This window comes from Notolepis coatsorum, assembly GCF_963971535.1.
Source record: "Notolepis coatsorum genome assembly, chromosome: 1".
Taxonomy (NCBI): Eukaryota; Metazoa; Chordata; class Actinopteri; order Aulopiformes; family Paralepididae; genus Notolepis; species Notolepis coatsorum.
In genome coordinates, this window is record NC_140165.1 from 56654484 (window position 1) to 56672417 (window position 17934).

Here is a 17934-nt window from a genome sequence, read left to right on the forward strand (position 1 = left end):
GCTTCCCCCGCTCCCGGCTGGGGCGAGACAGAGAGGAGAACCAGGGAAACAGGTCGGAAGGAGGTCAAGGAGGTGAGGACAGTCCAGAGCAGGGGCCTCGTCGGCGTCCATACCGGCGCCGACGCTCACTGCCAGGGGTCAAGCAGGGACCAGAGGGTGGCCATGGGGACGTCGAGAGGACGTCAGGAGAGATAAAGTCAGTCCCCTCAAACGAGGATGGAGAAGACGGCGGAGACGGGGGCGAGGAGGGCGCCGCGGGTGGCTCCTCAGAGGCCTCGGCGGGCGAAGCCGTGGCCAAGGGCCTACCAACGGAAGCAGATACAGGGGGGGTTGAACGAACCCGGCCCCAGAGGAGCACCAGAGGTCGGCTACCCATTCGGTATCGCCAGGACTACGTGCTGGCCGAGGGCCTACCAACGGAAGCAGATACAGGGGGGGTTGGATGAACCCCGCCCCAGAGGAGCACCAGAGGTCGGTTACCCGCTCGGGACTGCCAGGACGACGTGCTGAAGAGGATGGTTGTAGAACAGTGTGTGAAACTAATGGAACAATGTGTGAAACTGTTGGTCTAAGGACTATTTTCATGTCATTAAACTGGTTTCATTGAGTAACTTGCAGAGGACTTGGCAAGTTTAAAGTGGAGGGAAATGTAGCAGCCTGAATATTCTACAAAGTATTCAGTAGTGCTAACTAACTGTTACTTTCCCTGTGTGCGTATAACGTGTGATTAACAGTGTTCCTTTGGATAGCTCGCCCAGTGTAACGACGAGGTGAGGTGCTACTCTTCTCCGGCTGCAGTATGGACTACTAACAATAACATTGAGCCCTTTTTCCCTTTCTGGAGCGGTCCTTGAGTGGGACCAGTGGATGTTGCCAGCAGGGGGCGGAGTGGCAGTGGTGGCAGGTGGAGCAGTGGAGAGAAGCAAGCAACGAGGAAGAGGGAGTTACCTGGAGGAAAAGAGAGCAGGAAGCTCTCTTCGGCATTGGACTTGGCCGTGAACAGTCGCAGCCACAGCAGGTGTGTGCTTTGGAATAGCCCCGTTGAAGAAGTTAATGAAGGAGAGCCCCGTCGGAACGAGCGGCGGGTGATGAGAAATACTTGCTAGTGACGGGTTATCCTAGAAGTATCAGCGATAGTGTGTGAGTAAGAGAAACCGAACCGAAGGACTAACGTCTAGAGTTAACGAGACTAACGTCTAACGTTATCGGGTTATAGTAGTTACTGTGTGCGGTATAGTAGTATGCTGCTAGCGGCTCCGTCTGACTTGAGTAGACTACCGGGCGCGCGGCGCTGAAGACACTGAAGAGACCGGTGGTATAGCCAGCCACGTTGCGTTAGCAGTGTAACCGATATAGCAGGAGGGTGCGTCGAGACCCAAAGCTTAGCTGTGTTTAGGGTAGCCACAGTATTAGCTTGCGCGACAGAAGCAAGCCAGCAACAGCAGCGGTGGACGTTTCCCAGACGGTACAGAGGACGCCTCTTCCCACCAGCAGAGGACGCCATACAGCACGCTCCTCCAGCTAACCACTGCCTGCTGTCCGCCCAGCCTGCTGGCTGTGCTCGCGGGATCGCCGACGCCATCTTGTCACCCGGACGAGCGGTGACAAGAGTGGGTCCGCCATCTTGGCTAAGTACTAACAGTACCACGTGTATCAACAGCAACGTCCATTGAAGTGAACGCTAACAACCAGTGTCTAAGGGGTACCCCGAACAATTTAAGCCGGCTTAGGTTAGGTTTTCTTTTGGTAACGTGGGCCCACATTTAGTTGGTTTTATTTTGTTATTTGTTTATTTGATTATTTGGTTCTTGAGTTCCCAATGTGTCTCCATTTTATGCCTGGGTTCCCCTAGTACAAGCGGGGTGTTTTAATGTATTGAGCACTCGGTGCCTATGGTGGGAAGAGCTTCCCCTACATTATGATAACAAGAGCACCCGGTGCCATGTATTAATGAAGAACAGTGTAATGGATAACATGCCCAGGCTTCTATATAAAGTAGACATAATCGGGATCATTGTGTGTGTCTGTTTCTTCAAGTTCCATTTGCTATTCTAGCCCCTGGGTAAATATTGTGACTGCATAATTATTTAACCCTTACACCCCATTTACAGAATAGCATTTGAAGGGTCTATACAGGTGGTCGAGGAAGGGTACTGCTTAAAGGGAAGCCCAATAATACTATTGAACTGACAGTCACTGGGTGTGGGAGGGCTGTCGGAGGTACTGGGGGAAGTGAGGGTGTGTGGGGAGCTACTGCTGACCGCCTTGGAAGGCGAGGGAGACCAGAGTACCAGTCCCCAGGTTAGTAAATCCTGGGCCCCATCCACTCCAGCTGCAAGCCCTCCAGAACGACGTTCCGGGCCAAAGACGGGGGTACTTATAGGTCCAATACTATAGTATCCTACTACCCAGTGTCTGTGTACTACTACTCCCACAAGCAGGGATAATCCACCCTTCTACATTACCATTTTACACCTGTCTCACGTTGCACCTTTAATTCTACGTTTACATAAGTCACTTCAGCTGTTGTTGTTTTCACTGATGCATAATTCATGTCTTCACCCTGCCTTCTCTGCAGCCTCTGACACCCTGCCTTCTCTGCAGCCTCTGACACCCAGCCTTCTCTGCAGCCTCTGACACCCTGCCTTCTCTGCAGCCTCTGACACCCAGCCTTCTCTGCAGCCTCTGACACCCTGCCTTCTCTGCAGCCTCTGACACCCAGCCTTCTCTGCAGCCTCTGACACCCTGCCTTCTCTGCAGCCTCTGACACCCAGCCTTCTCTGCAGCACTGTGCCCTCTCTCCCTGGGGGCCCGGGGAGCCTTCTCTGCAGCCTCTGACACCCTGCCTTCTCTGCAGCCTCTGACACCCAGCCTTCTCTGCAGCACTGTGCCCTCTCTCCCTGGGGGCCCGGGGAGCCTTCTCTGCAGCCTCTGACTCCCTTCCTTCTCTGCAGCCTCTGACACCCAGCCTTCTCTGCAGCCTCTGACACCCTGCTTTCTCTGCAGCCTCTGACACCCAGCCTTCTCTGCAGCCTCTGACACCCAGCCTTCTCTGCAGCCTCTGACACCCTTCCTTCTCTGCAGCCTCTGATACCCTGCCTTCTCTGCAGCCTCCGACAGCACTGTGCCCTCTCTCCCTGGGGGCCCGGGGATCCTGCTGGTGCCATCTCTCCTCCACTTACCTACCTCCCCAAGGCAAAACAAAGTATACCTAATTACCTAATATTTTCTAAAAGTATATACTTTGTATACTTTTTATGCGTTCGGAAAGTATACTAAAGTTGGAAACCGCTTACATTGTACTTACGTATGTTAAAGCTTAAAGATCCCCTCCAGATGTATTTTAAACCCTTAGGGGGCTTTCACACTCAGCCTTTTGTATCGAATCACCGTCCCGGAGCACGGGGGCAGTGTTCTCACTCACCCCTTTTGGGGTGCGAAACGGCGCTGAATCGTTTCACCCCCCGCTGAACGGGATCAGCTGGCAGAGGTGGTCTCGGGGTCGGTCCCGGGAGAACGGGGGGTGTGGCTTTGCGAGCTTGTACCTTTTCACGGGCGTGGCGCCTGGTGCTGACATAACGTCATAAATTTTGTTTGCCATTGCTATGTCTATACATTGTTCGAATGCATTTATTTCTATTAGACCAGTGGTGCCCAACCAGTCGGCCGTGGTCGACGAGTAGATCGCTCAAAACGCTCAAAAGCGGACTCTACAACACCATCCATTCGTGATAAAATGGGGTGGGTTATATTGACAAGGCTTGACAACAGAGGTTCAAATATAACTTCATATTTATTGGCAATTTGTTCATTTTATATCAACATCCAGAGTCCGCAGTCGTGTTAAGACATTCCCGTTTACATTTTCGGTCGACCAGTAGATCAATGACATTCAATATAATCGATGCGAGCAATGTTACTAGTATGTTGCATGTAGTAACGTTAGCGTTAGCGTTAGTCGTTAGCTTAGCGTTATTGTTAACCCTGCAAAACGATCAAAAGCGGACTCTACAACAGAGTTCCATTCGTGAGAAAAGGGGGGTGGGTTATATTGACAAGGCTTGACAACAGAGGTTCAAATATAACTTCATATTTATTAGTTATTTGTTTCTTTATATCAACATCCATTCTCCAGTCTCCGTGTTAACACTTCCTGTGTTTACATTTCGAGCGTGACATCATCGACTACGGCAAGCTTACAAGCTCAAAACGCAAACCGTAAACAAAACCCAGAGCGCACCCAGACTGAAGTGTGTACACAAACTAGAGGGGGGAGAGGGGGGGGGGGAGTTCGCATCAGATCTCGGCACGGGCGGAACGAAACGAAATAGAAACGAATAGAGTGAGTGAGAAAGGGCCCTTAAAGAATGTTCTATACTGAGTGAATGATTTGTATAAATATGTTTTTTCAATAAATTACTGAAAATGGCTTAGCAACATGTCTCTACACCTTCACCCTCATTTATAATTCAACAATCTATGAATATGCCAATTAGCAATACTACCAGGAATTCTAAAATGACAGATTATATTCTTTCAAGACATGTCAATATACCTACTCAGCTTTTTGTGTATGTTGAAGATAAAGGTGTCAAGTTACCACATATTGGACCATGATAGGTTCAACCCGTTAGTGACATCACACATGCATCCTGGTAACAAGTTCTGTACAAATACTAATCTGTGGATGAGTTAACTGGAGGGGATCCTTAAAATGTGCTTAAATATATTTAGATTATACTTATACATTTACAGCATAATGATGACTAAATATGAATGACATATTAATCATACTAAACATGTGTTTTGAATTAGTACATGAAAGCACATAAGAAGTACCAAAATACATAGCAGAATAATAACATGTACAGTATATTTTGTTTTGTAAACTAATTGAAGGCTCTGTAGATCAAACAAAAACAAATCCCCTTCCTCCCAAAACAGCGAAGTGCACCTTTAAGCGTTATTCCTTCCCATATTAAAGGTGCTATAGACACCATTGAGCCACTAGATGTCCCACTAGAGAACCAGCATGTCGGCGTGTCTCGACTAGCAGCACGTTTTTCCAATCAGGTGCGTTCCCTGTGAGGGAAATGAAAGTAGGGAGGGGATACATGCATGCAACATGGAAACAACATACATTTTTGACCCGCCAACATCTTTTACATGGTAAATTCATAAATCAATCATTCTTGGAGGGCAAAGCAATACTTTTATTCTGCACCTTTCTAAAAGCTTTATGGATGTATTATTTAAAACAATTATTAGTCTACATAAAAATGTTATCTATACTATAGCACCTTTAAGCCATCTCAAATCCACTACATCAGAATGAGAAGCCCGTGTCACAGTTCTGCCGGGAAATCTTTTGGATCATAATATATCTGTAAATTCTGTATATTCACATACATTATTGAGGCCTTTTGATTTACAGTTGGAAAATCTGCCTTTTGGAACTTTGGAACTTTGGAACCTGTCATAAATCAGAATATAGGTCTATTTGACTCTGATGCTTACAAACATAACCCTTATAAACAAAGATTTTACAGCCTCCAAATAGAACACATACAAAGAAAGTCCAGTGTCTAGTGTTAGTCCTTGTATCAAGAGCTCAGTCAGTCAGCTGGAAAATGACAGCATGTTGTCTAGTGTTAGTCCTTGAATGAATGAATTTGTTTATTTATTTCGAACATAAATGAAAAACAAATGAAATAAATTAAACATTTTAAATAAAACAATAAAGTAATAAACAGATAAAAAAAAAAAGTAAAACAGTAATGTTCGAAAATGAGTAGGATGAAGTGTAAATGTATGTATTCCCACCTCCTGCACACTCTATTATCTTATGCAACTCATATTAGCTCATTTTCATACAACCCAAATTTCAACTATAGAATCAAAACACTTCTCCATTCCTATTTATAAAAAAATATTCTGATGGGGGACTTGTCCATTTGCTTCTGGATTATTACGGATTAGGCCTTTAATCAGAACGTCCTGATCTTGAAAACACATCAAGGGGGGGGGGGGGGGCGATAACTACTGTGGCTGTCTGGGTGCCCGTGTCCTCCACCCCCTTTGTGAGCTATAGAAACAGGACTCTCCTGTTCAGCAGTTCTGCAGATCCGCTGCGCTCAAGTGTGGCACCGTTTTCTGCCAATTAAGCTGGAGTGAGTGTGTGTTGTCATGCCGACGACAGCGTTTTGCGTCCCCCCTGCCTGGAAACATTTTCCACATGCCAGGCTAGCTGCAGCTCAGCCGTGAGCATCACAAGCTAGAGGCATGATGAATAACAGGTACCATACACAGCATGTTTGTGTGTGCCTGTGTGTGTGTCTGAGAGTGTGTGTGTGTGTGCATATGTTTGTGTGTGCATATGTTTGTGTGTGTGTGTGTGTGTGTGTGTGTGTGTGTGTGTGTGTGTGTGTGTGTGTGTGTGTGTGTGTGTGTGTGTGTGTGTGTGAGTGTGTGTGTGTGTGTGTGTGTGCCTGTGTGTGTCTGAGTGTGTGTCTGAGAGTGTGTGTGTGTACGTGTGTGTATCTGAGAGTGTATGTGCCTGTGTGTGTGTGTGTGTGTGTGTGTGTGTGTGTGTGTGTGTGTGTGTGTATGTAGAGTGTGTGTGCCTGAGAGAGTGTGTGTCTGAGAGTGTGTGTGTGCCTGAGAGTGTGTGTCTGAGCGTGTGTGTGTGTGTGTCTGAGAGAGTGTGTGTGTGTGTGTCTGAGTGTGTGTGTGTGTGTGTGTGTGTGTGTGTGTGTGTGTGCGTGTGTGTGTGTGTGTCTGAGAGTGTGTGTGTCTGAGAGTGTGTGTGTCTGAGAGTGTGTGTGTGTGTGTGTGTGTCTGAGAGTGTGTGTGTCTGAGAGTGTGTGTGTCTGAGAGTGTGTGTGTGTCTGAGAGTGTGTGTGTGTGTGTGTGTGTGTGTGTGTGTGTCTTGAGAGTGTGTGTGTGTGTGTGTGTCTGAGAGTGTGTGTGTCTGAGAGTGTATGTGTCTGAGAGTGTGTGTGTGTGTGTGTGTGTGTGTGTGTGTGTGTCTGAGTGTGTGTGTGTGTCTGCGTGAGTGGGTCTGAGTGTGTGTGTGTGTGTGTCTGAGAGTGTGTGTGTCTGAGAGTGTGTGTGTCTGAGAGTGTGTGTGCCTGCATTGGCATGTTTACATGTGCATGCAACTGTGTGTGTGCGAGTGTATCTAATGTGTGTTTGCAATGCCTCACATGCGTGCCTGGTGCCTGATCCAAGTGTGTGTCTGAGAGTGTGTGTGTGTGTGTGTGTGTGTGTGTGTGTGTGTGTGTGTGTGTGTGTGTGTGTGTGTGTGTGTGTGTGTGTGTGTGTGTGTGTGTGTGTATACATACTCGTCTATGAATGATGTGTAATATTCCTGAATAAACATCCATTTAGCTCTCTTGATCTCACTCTGCTGTCACCAGGGCAGGCGGGCGCGTCGCTATGGATACTCACCCAGCCGGTGGAAAGCCTCGGTCGCCGCGTGCCGCAGGTTCTGCATGCCGGTGCCGTCGGGAACCCGACTGGGATTAGAACTGGAGGTGTGGGGGGGGGGGAGCAGGACCCTATGACCCTGGCATCCTCAGCGCTCCGTCGGGACACAGCATAGGAGCCTCCCTCTCTCTCTCTCTCCCTCTCTCTCTCCCTCTCTCTCTCCCTCTCTCTCTCTCTCTTTCTCCCTCCCCCGAGTCTCCTCCTCACTCTGTCACTCCTCCCATGTCGTCAACAAGCCACGGGGCAGAGCAGAGCACTAGAGGCAGCCCGGCTTTAATGTCTTCTCCTTCCCTTCTCTCTCCTCTCCTCCTTTCGCCCGAAGGTGTTCTCTCTCGCTCTATTAAGACTCTTGTTTGTCTCACTATCTCTCTCTCCTCTATTGCTCCCCCCCTCCCTCCCTCCCTCGCTCTCTTTCACTCTCCCTCCCTCTTGCAGTTGGATAAGATAGCCACCGGCCAATGGGGCGAGAGCAGGGGGGGAGTGGAGTCCGCTGGTGGAGTGGTTTGAAAGGTTGGAGCGCTCTGGGCCCTTTCTCACTCACCCTATTCGTTTCTATTTCGTTCCGTTCTGGCCCGTTCCGAGATCTGAATCGAACTCCCCCCCCCTCTCCCCCCTCTAGTTTGCGTACACACTGCAGTCTTGTTTCGTTCCGGGTTCTGTTTACGGTTTGCCTTTTGAGCGTTTACGCTTGCCGTAGGTGATGATGTCACGTTCGAAAATGTAAACACAGGAAGTGTTAACATGGTGCTGGAGACTGAATACTGATATAAAATGAATAAATAAGCAATAAATATGAAGTTATATTTGAACCTCTGTTGTCAAGCCTTGTCAATATAACCCACCCCATTTTATCACGAATGGATGGTGTTGTAGAGTTCGCTTTTGAGCGTTTCCCAGGGCTAACGCTAAGCTAACGGTTAACGATAGTTAGCTTAGCCTAGTCTAGTATAGCCTGTAGCACTTTCTTTTCAGCAAAGAACGTGCAATAAACAAAACGGATACATTCACTGTGTGTTCTGCCTGTCATTTGTTGATGAAACAAAACTAACATCAACACAAGTGACCACCAAGAGCGGATAGTTTAGTCTCAAAAAGGATCGGTAGCATTGTTAGCTGCATGCTAACGTCAATGGAATTTGCCATTATAACAGTATAGCATTGTGGCTAGAAGCTAACGTTAGCTCACGCTACTTAGCCAGCACCAAAACTGATGATATCGAGAGCTATCAGTAGTTAGATAACATTAGAGACAACGCTGTGTGTATTAAACAAAGGTGAATAGATGACTGGGCCATTTTGTTTAATGCTTGTTAAGTTGAAAGAGGAGCTTTGAGCTAACAGGGTTTGATAGCTAACACTAGCTCATGTTATCCAGTGGCAGTGCCAATCGGTAATGCTAGCAGAATGAATGGATTGTAAACTTTATTTAACATATTGCATATGGGTACAATACAATACGGCTCAATACAAACAATTGCCCATAAATATCGTTTTTGTGGGTATTCTCCAGTTGTTGCTGTGTGTGGTGTTATCTGCCCAAAATTCAAGCAAGCATGACAGTAACGACGTTGTGTGTGTCACGCCCCCCGCACCGCACGGCGCGATTCCGAGACCACCTCATCGAACAGATCCCGTTCAGCGGGGGGTGAAACGAATCAGCGCCGTTTCGCATCGCAAAAGGGGTGAGTGAGAACACTGCCCCCCGTTCTCGGAGTCAGACAAGAAGATAGATACCAATTTCCTCTCTGTGTGTTCAGTAGAAAGCTATCCGGCTGCCAGCTAGCCTAGCCTACAGCTTATCACAAATTAATGGATGGAAGCGGATACAGACCAGCTAGCTTAGCTGTTGGCCAAAAACACCTCTCCCAGAGTTTTAAGATAGGCTAGAGGTCTGCATCCACTTTCATTAATTTGTGCTAAGCTAGCTTGCAGCCAGATATAGCTTTCTACTATAGCCCCTTCGTAACCGTTCGTTATACAAGTATCACAGAGAAATATAACGAACGGTTCGGGTAGGACCGGTTCTTCATGGTAAATCTAGGTTGCTTTCCTATTGAAGAACAAGGGACTGTGGATTCATTCGGCCAAACCTTGTTGGCGTGCATCACAGTCATGGAAGGGGCTATAGCCTTCTACTGAACACACAGAGAGAACATTGGTATCTGTCTTCTTGTGTGACTGCAGTCTGGTAAGCACATTTTCCATCATGTTGGTGTGTTCCTTTAACTAACTAAAATCCTAATGACTTTTGCCCTACATTTAAATCCCAACCTATCATATGATTTCCCACAAACTCACCCTTATGTTATGCGATATGTTTACTCACATAAAACCTATTTTGAAACATGTTGTTGATGTTTGTTAGGCCTGAGTGCTTAGGGTAACACTGTATGTATATATTTCCTTCCCACGGTCCCCACCGTATGTATATTTTTTCTCCCACCCTCCCACCCCCTCCTAATGTACAGTCTCCTCCCCATCATTCATATGTATATAATCTCTGTTAGGATCTATGGGTAACAGTACTGTATATTTGCATATCGTATGTCACAAATGTAACAGTACTATATACCTGTATATGTCATGTATGTCCCTATTCCATAAATGTACATATAGGTGGTGGCTGCCATTATAATCTGGCCCCTGTAAATGTCCAAATCCCCCCCACCAATGTACAGTTTCTTCCCCTTCGGATGTATATATTTTTTATGATCTCTTTTTACTACACAGTTCAGTATATCTGTATGTTGTCATATGTCATAAATGTCACTATGAATTGAAAATGGGGGACCCTGATGTAAACAAGACGAAAGTCTTTCTCTGGTCTGCATCCCCTTAACAATTGTGTGTATTGAGCCGTACTGTGTATTGTACACCCATTCTGCAATCTGTTAAATAAAGTTTTCATTCATTCAACAAGCTTGCCTTTCTAGGTTTGTGAGTCCTCTCGCACTCCGTTGTTTGACTCCGCTGTCACAACAACACACCAGCTGAGACGCGTGATTTTCTTCCGTAGCCTATATTTACGAAGACGCTCTCTGATTGGCTAGCCGCGTACAGCGAAGACCCTCTCTGATTGGTTTAGCGCCGAAGGGTCTCTTCCGCCTAACCCTAACATAGGCTACGTTTAAAAATCACACCAGCTGAGCCCGACAGCAGCAGCAGCAGCTACATGTAGCGTTAGCTGGCTAACAAGCTACTGTACGCCTCTGACACATTGTGATGAATAACTGGCCACTGGCCTGAGGCTGTTACCAACGACATACCAGTAGCTGATTAAACTAGCGATACATTCATCAAGGGCGGTGAGTTGTTTAACCGGAGAGCTAGACAGTATTGGCGTTATTATAGTGGCTTTCTTCATGATGAAAAACAAAACATACAAGACACCTGTAGCGTGGGCACGTCATTTAGCTATAGCTAGTTAGCTGACGGTTAGCTAGCCCGAGAGACGCGGCTTGTTGTCAATAACAGAAAAGGATGGAGAGACACCACTGATCTCTGCTCAGCTGTTGTTTTGACTCCTGGTCATTCACGTTAGCTAACGGCATTAGTTAATGGTACTGCCTGGTTAGTTGAAATAGCTTGCAATTAGCTAGCAGACGTACTGTCTATCTGTATGTCGTGTGTGTCATATGATGACTTGAAAATGGGGGACCCTGATGTAAACAAGGCGAAAGTCTTTCTCTGGTCTGCCACCACTGTATTGTACCCATTCTGCAATCTGTTAATACAGTTTTTAATCAATCAATCAATCAATAGGCTATTCCATTTGCTCTGACAACCTGATTTTGAGTACAGAGAGAGTTGAGTCAGTTGAGTTTCTTCTCACACATCATGACGCGGGGCGCGTGAATATTAAAGGCAACCAACTTGTGTTCAGCTTTTCGTTCAGCGTTTCTCTGATTGGCCACACGGCCAATCAATCAATCCACTAGCACACGCCCTTGCGGCAAGAGAGACGCGGCAGAAGCGCTGGTCGAACCAGCGGTGTTCTGTTGTGTGACTGTACTACAGCGGTGTTCTGTTGTGTGACTGTACTAAACTCTTCCACCACATGACCGACATTTGACATACAGTACACCTCCTATCTATGTTGGGATTATGTTTGGTCATGACAAAACAATAAAAATCGCTACTGTTAGTAATGCTGCCACCACCGGCACCCACTTCAATGACAGAGCTCTCATATTTGCGAATGCATAAACTATATCTTAAATTATGGCGATGTGTCTAATATGGCTGTCGCGAAGTCATTGATAAGCGACAGCCATATTAGACACATAGCCATAATTTAAGATATAGTTTATGCATTCGCAAAATATGAGCGCTGTCATTGAAGGGCTTCTACAACGGAGGAACGGCCGCTGCTGCTGCTGGAGCTGAACCGAGTCAAGCCGGCGGCGGCGCACGGAAGCCGGGGATAAACCACCACGTCGCCCCGCTGGCGCTTCAGGCTCAGCAGCCTCCACGGGCGAAATAACATATAACGTTACAGTTCCACACTGATGTACAGTGATTGTCTAATATGGCTGTCGCGAAGTCATGCCTCTCCCTCTGAAAGCCCATCCACGCTGTGTATCATAGAGACATAGAGCACTGGGTTTTATCACTGGAGATATATTTCTCACTCACCATTGTATTTTGCGCCATCTGACAATATCATAATGATGTGTTTTCTATATTATATCCACAATCATTCATCTAAAAAATTGTATGGGCTTTGATTAAACATGTAACCTACACCTACTGTAACTTACTGTACCTCTGCTTCCTACAGCACAGCAGGTAATGGCGTTAATTTAAATATGTCAGTGAATACTGGGGCCAGTTGGTCGGCACAGACTTTTAGGACGCGGCCGGGGATGCCGTCCGGACCTGCTGCCTTCCTGATATTCACTTTTTTAAAGGTCCGCCTCACCTCATGCTCTGTTACCCTGAACACTGCGCCTCCATCAGCAGCCGACCCCCCCCCCCCCCCCATTGCCGAGGCTTGTGAGCTGGTGTTGTTATTACCAGCATCAAACCTCGCATAGAAGGTATTGAGGTCATTTGCTAAGGAGATGTCACTGTTCAGTTTGAGGGAGGCGCCTTTGTAGTCTGTCATCGTTTTGAGCCCCTGCCACATAGCTCTAGAGTCAGCTTGTTCAAATCAATTTTTGTTCAGTTCAATTTTATCCCTGTAGCGTCGTTTGGCCTCTGACACTGTCCTCCTTACGTTGTATCGCGCCACCTTGTGGTCATTCATGTTGCCTGCCACTAGGCCGTCGTTGTATGCTTTGGTGCGCTCTCTCAGAGCTTCACGGACGGATTTGTCTACCCAGGGTTTTTGATTTGGGTAAACTTTCATTTTGGTAGTGGGGATTGTTTCTTTCACCCTAGTACAAACATAGTCCAGCACTGTCTCCGTGTAGACATTAATGTTATCTGTGTCGCGGAACACATTCCAGTCTGTGTAGTGAAACACTGACCGGATCGTCTCCTCTGACGTCAAATCCCATTTCTGCACCTCTCGCGAGACTACGGGAGTACTTTTAATTCTCTGTTTGTACTTTGGTGAAAGAAAGATGGACGCGTGATCTGACTTACCAAAGCCACTATCAGAATGAGCCTTGTAGCCACCTTTAAATTGCGTGTAACAGTGATCTAGGATGTTACCGCCTCTGGTGTTGCAAGTCACATGCTGATAGAAGTCAGGCAATACCTTTCTCAGATTGGCGCTATTGAAATCTCCCAGCACTAAAATGGCGGCGTTAACATTCGCCACTTGGATTCTATTTACCTCGTCGTGGAGTCTGGAGAGCGCAACCTTGTTGCTGGCTTGCGGTGGAATATACACTCCGACCAGGACGATCGCCGTTAACTCCCTCGGGAGGAAGAAAGGACGACACTTGATGGTTATATATTCCAGTTCTGCGGAGCAGTGGTTGGATATTTCCTTCACGTTAGTTGGATCGCTCCAATTTTTGTTAAACATGAAGGCAATACCTCCTCCACGTTGTTTACCGGACTCTGCTGATGTCCGATCCTTGCGATGGATAAAGAAGTGATCTGCTGGTTGAATTGCGTGGTCTGGAACCTCCGGTGTGAGCCATGTTTCGGTGAAGCAGAGGACATTGCAGTCCCTAACGTCTCTTTGATATTGAATCCTTGCTCGGATGTCATCCAGTTTATTGTCAATTGATTGTACATTGGCTAGCAATATACTGGGCAGTGGTGTACGGTGGCGTCTGGATCTCAGCCTGTTACGGATCCCAGCCCTCTTCCCTCGCCGTCTGGTTCCTCTGTTCCTGGGGTCTAGGAACAAAGGATCTGGTCCTAATCTCCGGAGAATTTCTTCAGGCCATTGATGCGGTTCGGAAAGCTGGTCCAGAGAGTAATCCAGTTGGTAAGTTTCCCGTAATCCAATGTCTATGAGTGACTGACGGTCATATACATTAAATGCACCAACAGTTGGTACGAACAAAACTCTAAAAACTATAAATATTAACAAAAGTAAACACAGTCTCGACGGAGCGAACAGAGAGGCAGCCGGTCGGAGCAGCGCCATCATGTCTTCACTCACACTTCCTCCATACTCATAGCCAAGCTCAGGGACCTGGGCTTGGGCTATGACCTCTGCCAGTGGGTCTTGGACTTCCTGACTGGCAGACCCCAGGTGGTGAGAGCAGGCAACTGCACCTCCTCATCCATCACCCTCAACATAGGGGCCCCCCAGGGCTGTGTTCTGAGTCCCCTCCTCTACTCCCTGTACACACACGACTGTGTGGCTCAGCGGAGTAGCAATACAATCATCAAATTTGCTGACGACACAGTGGTGGTGGGCCTGATCTCTGCCAACGACGAGAGGGCCTACCTGGAAGAGGTCAAGGTCCTGGCGGGATGGTGCCAGGAAAACAGCCTCTCCCTGAACGTCAGCAAAACAAAGGAGATGATTGTGGACTTCAGGAGGTCGGGGGTCAAGGACTACAGCCCCCTCAGCATCGACGGGGCACCGGTTGAGAGAGTCAACAGCTTTAAGTACCTCGGAGCCTACATATCCGAGGACTTGACATGGACCACACACATTGACAGTGTTGTGAAGAAGGCACGACAACGCCTCTACTTCCTCAGGCGCCTAAGGAAGTTCCAAGTCAGCCAGAAGATCCTTAAGAACTTCTACTCATGTACAATAGAGAGCATCTTGACCGGCAACATCACCTCCTGGTTTGGGAATAGCACTGCACAAGACCGAAGCAGACTACAAAGAGTGACACGTTCAGCCGAACGCACAATTGGAGGGGGGCTCCCCACCCTCCAGAACATTTACTACAAGCGTTGCAAGGGCAAGGCTAAGAGAATCATTAAAGACTCCAGTCACCCGAACAACTGCCTCTTTGAACTGCTGCGGTCAGGCAAGCGATACCGGAGTCTCAAGGCGAGCACAGAAAGACTCAGAAGAAGCTTCTATCCCCAGGCTGCTAAACGAACAATGAATGAACACTACACAACAACAACCACCAAACGCACATAGCACACACATCCACACGCACACACTCACTTTAAACAAACACACTGTAGCACCCACTCCACACACTTTATAGCACACACCCACTTTAAACAAACACACTGTAGCACCCACTCCCCACACTTTATATTTATGGATGAAGGATTGCACTACAACTCGTACACCTTACTGTAAATTGTACCTAAAATTGTACCTCATCCCATTTCTGCTTTGCACTAGATAGTACTGTACATTAGTACACTGCATAGTATTGTGTATTGTATATTATATGGTAACTCAGAACATTGTACATATGTCTATACCGAACACTGTGACCTCATTTTTCTTCTTCTAAATTCATGCTATATTATGTTATTATGTTATTTGATACTATCTTGTCTAGCACAGTCTCTGGAGCGTAACAGTAAGAAGCATTTTGTATGAAAGTATTCTGTACTTCTGTATGACAACTATTAAAGAACTTGAACTTGAACTTGAACTAATCAATGGAACGCGAAACATAATAACGTTACGCTTTCTAGTTCAGCGCATTTCATAACTGTATGGGCTTTGTTTATACACAAGTGAATCTGGTAGTTGGTTGTTAAAAACGCGAAACATAATAACGTTACGTTTTCTAGTTCAGCGCATTTCATAACTGTATGGGCTTTGTTTATACACGAGTGAATCTGGTAGTTGGTTGTTAAAAACGCGAAACATAATAACGTTACGCTTTCTAGTTCAGCGCATTTCATAACTGTATGGGCTTTGTTTATACATGAGTGAATCTGGTAGTTGGTTGTTAAAAACGCGAAACATAATAACGTTACGCTTTCTAGTTCAGCGCATTTCATAGCTCTCCACTGCTACCGCAGCTGAACACAAGTTGGTTGGAACAGCAGCCCAACACAAGTGCGTTGGAACAGCAGCCCAACACAAGTGCGTTGGTACACAAGTTGGTTGCCTGCGCTGCCGCTCGCTTGCTCCTTGGATTTCATTTGGGACGTGGGACGACTGCCGCTTGCCTGCGCGTGGGGGCGCGGCCAATCAGAGAAAAGCCGAACACAAGTTGGTTGCCTTTAATATTCACGCGCCCCGCGTGAAATCCAAGGAGCAAGCGAGCGGCAGCGCAGGCAACCAACTTGTGTACCAACGCACTTGTCTTGGGCTGCTGTTCCAACGCACTTGTGTTGGGCTGCTGTTCCAACCAACTTGTGTTCAGCTGCGGTAGCAGTGGAGCGCTATGAAATGCGCTGAACTAGAAAGCGTAACGTTATTATGTTTCGCGTTTTTAACAACCAACTACCAGATTCACTTGTGTATAAACAAAGCCCATACAGTTATGAAATGCGCTGAACTAGAAAGCGTAACGTTATTATGTTTCGCGTTCCATTGATTAACGCCATTACCTGCTGTGCTGTAGGAAGCAGAGGTACAGTAAGTTACAGTAGGTGTAGGTTACATGTTTAATCAAAGCCCATACAATTTTTTAGATGAATGATTGTGGATATAATATAGAAAACACATCATTATGATATTGTCAGATGGTGCAAAATACAATGGTGAGTGAGAAATATATCTCCAGTGATAAAACCCAGTGCTCTATGTCTCTATGATACACAGCGTGGATGGGCTTTCAGAGGGAGAGGCATGACTTCGCGACAGCCATATTAGACAATCACTGTACATCAGTGTGGAACTGTAACGTTATATGTTATTTCGCCCGTGGAGGCTGCTGAGCCTGAAGCGCCAGCGGGGCGACGTGGTGGTTTATCCCCGGCTTCCGTGCGCCGCCGCCGGCTTGACTCGGTTCAGCTCCAGCAGCAGCAGCGGCCGTTCCTCCGTTGTAGAAGCCCTTCAATGACAGCGCTCATATTTTGCGAATGCATAAACTATATCTTAAATGATGGCTATGTGTCTAATATGGCTGTCGCTTATCAATGACTTCGCGACAGCCATATTAGACACATCGCCATAATTTAAGATATCGTTTATGCATTCGCAAATATGAGAGCTCTGTCATTGAAGTGGGTGCCGGTGGTGGCAGCATTACTAACAGTAGCGATTTTTATTGTTTTGTCATGACCAAACATAATCCCAACATAGATAGGAGGTGTACTGTATGTCAAATGTCGGTCATGTGGTGGAAGAGTTTAGTACAGTCACACAACAGAACACCGCTGTAGTACAGTCACACAACAGAACACCGCTGGTTCGACCATCGCTTCTGCCGCGTCTCTCTTGCCGCAAGGGCGTGTGCTAATGGATTGATTGATTGGCCGTGTGGCCAATCAGAGAAACGCTGAACGAAAAGCTGAACACAAGTTGGTTGCCTTTAATATTCACGCACCCGGGGCAGCTAAGTAAACAAAAGTGAAACTATATTATGTCACCGTTGATTTGCCAGATGTCACCTTGCCTTATAAAGCCACCTATGTAACTACACCTGCAGCTAATGTTGAGCTAAGTTGTTTTATATGTTTTGCATTCATCATCGGTCATTGCTTTGTTTAGGTGGACCAGTGACTGACAGCATCGCAGCCTTGACATCGGTGATGGATAAACTCCAATGATGGAATCCCAGAGGAAAAGGTAACATTATTTGGGTTCTTCTGCTGTTAATATCAGGACATCTGTTTTTAGCCTGGTATCAGCCAGATATCCGGTATTAATATCAGAACATCTGTTTTAGCCTGGTATTAGCCAGATATCCGGTATTCATATCAGGACATCTGTTTTAGCCTGGTATCAGCCAGATATCCGGTATTCATATCAGGACATCTGTTTTAGCCTGGTATCAGCTAGATATCCGGTATTCATATCAGGACATCTGTTTTAGCCTGGTATCAGCCAGATATCCGGTATTCATATCAGGACATCTGTTTTAGCCTGGTATCAGCCAGATATCCGGTATTCATATCAGGACATCTGTTTTAGCCTGGTATCAGCCAGATATCCGG

General features: G+C 46.7%; 2 protein-coding genes across 2 annotated transcripts in view; one reads left to right on the forward strand and one right to left on the reverse strand.

Annotated features, from left to right (window-relative positions):
* cdk15 (cyclin-dependent kinase 15) overlaps positions 1–7554 on the reverse strand; it is a gene marked incomplete at its 3' end in the record, with an annotated part of 129225 nt that extends 121671 nt beyond the window's left edge. Inside the window, exon 1 of the mRNA XM_084320708.1 lies at positions 7450–7554. Coding sequence (XP_084176834.1) covers positions 7450–7495 — 46 coding nt within the window. The 5' untranslated portion in view covers positions 7496–7554. The remainder of the gene's footprint in view (positions 1–7449) is intronic.
* Positions 7555–10662: 3108 nt separating this feature from the next.
* als2b (alsin Rho guanine nucleotide exchange factor ALS2 b) overlaps positions 10663–17934 on the forward strand; it is a 131913-nt gene continuing 124641 nt past the window's right edge. Inside the window, exons 1-2 of the mRNA XM_084313622.1 lie at positions 10663–10793; positions 17489–17566. Coding sequence (XP_084169748.1) covers positions 17544–17566 — 23 coding nt within the window. The 5' untranslated portion in view covers positions 10663–10793; positions 17489–17543. The remainder of the gene's footprint in view (positions 10794–17488; positions 17567–17934) is intronic.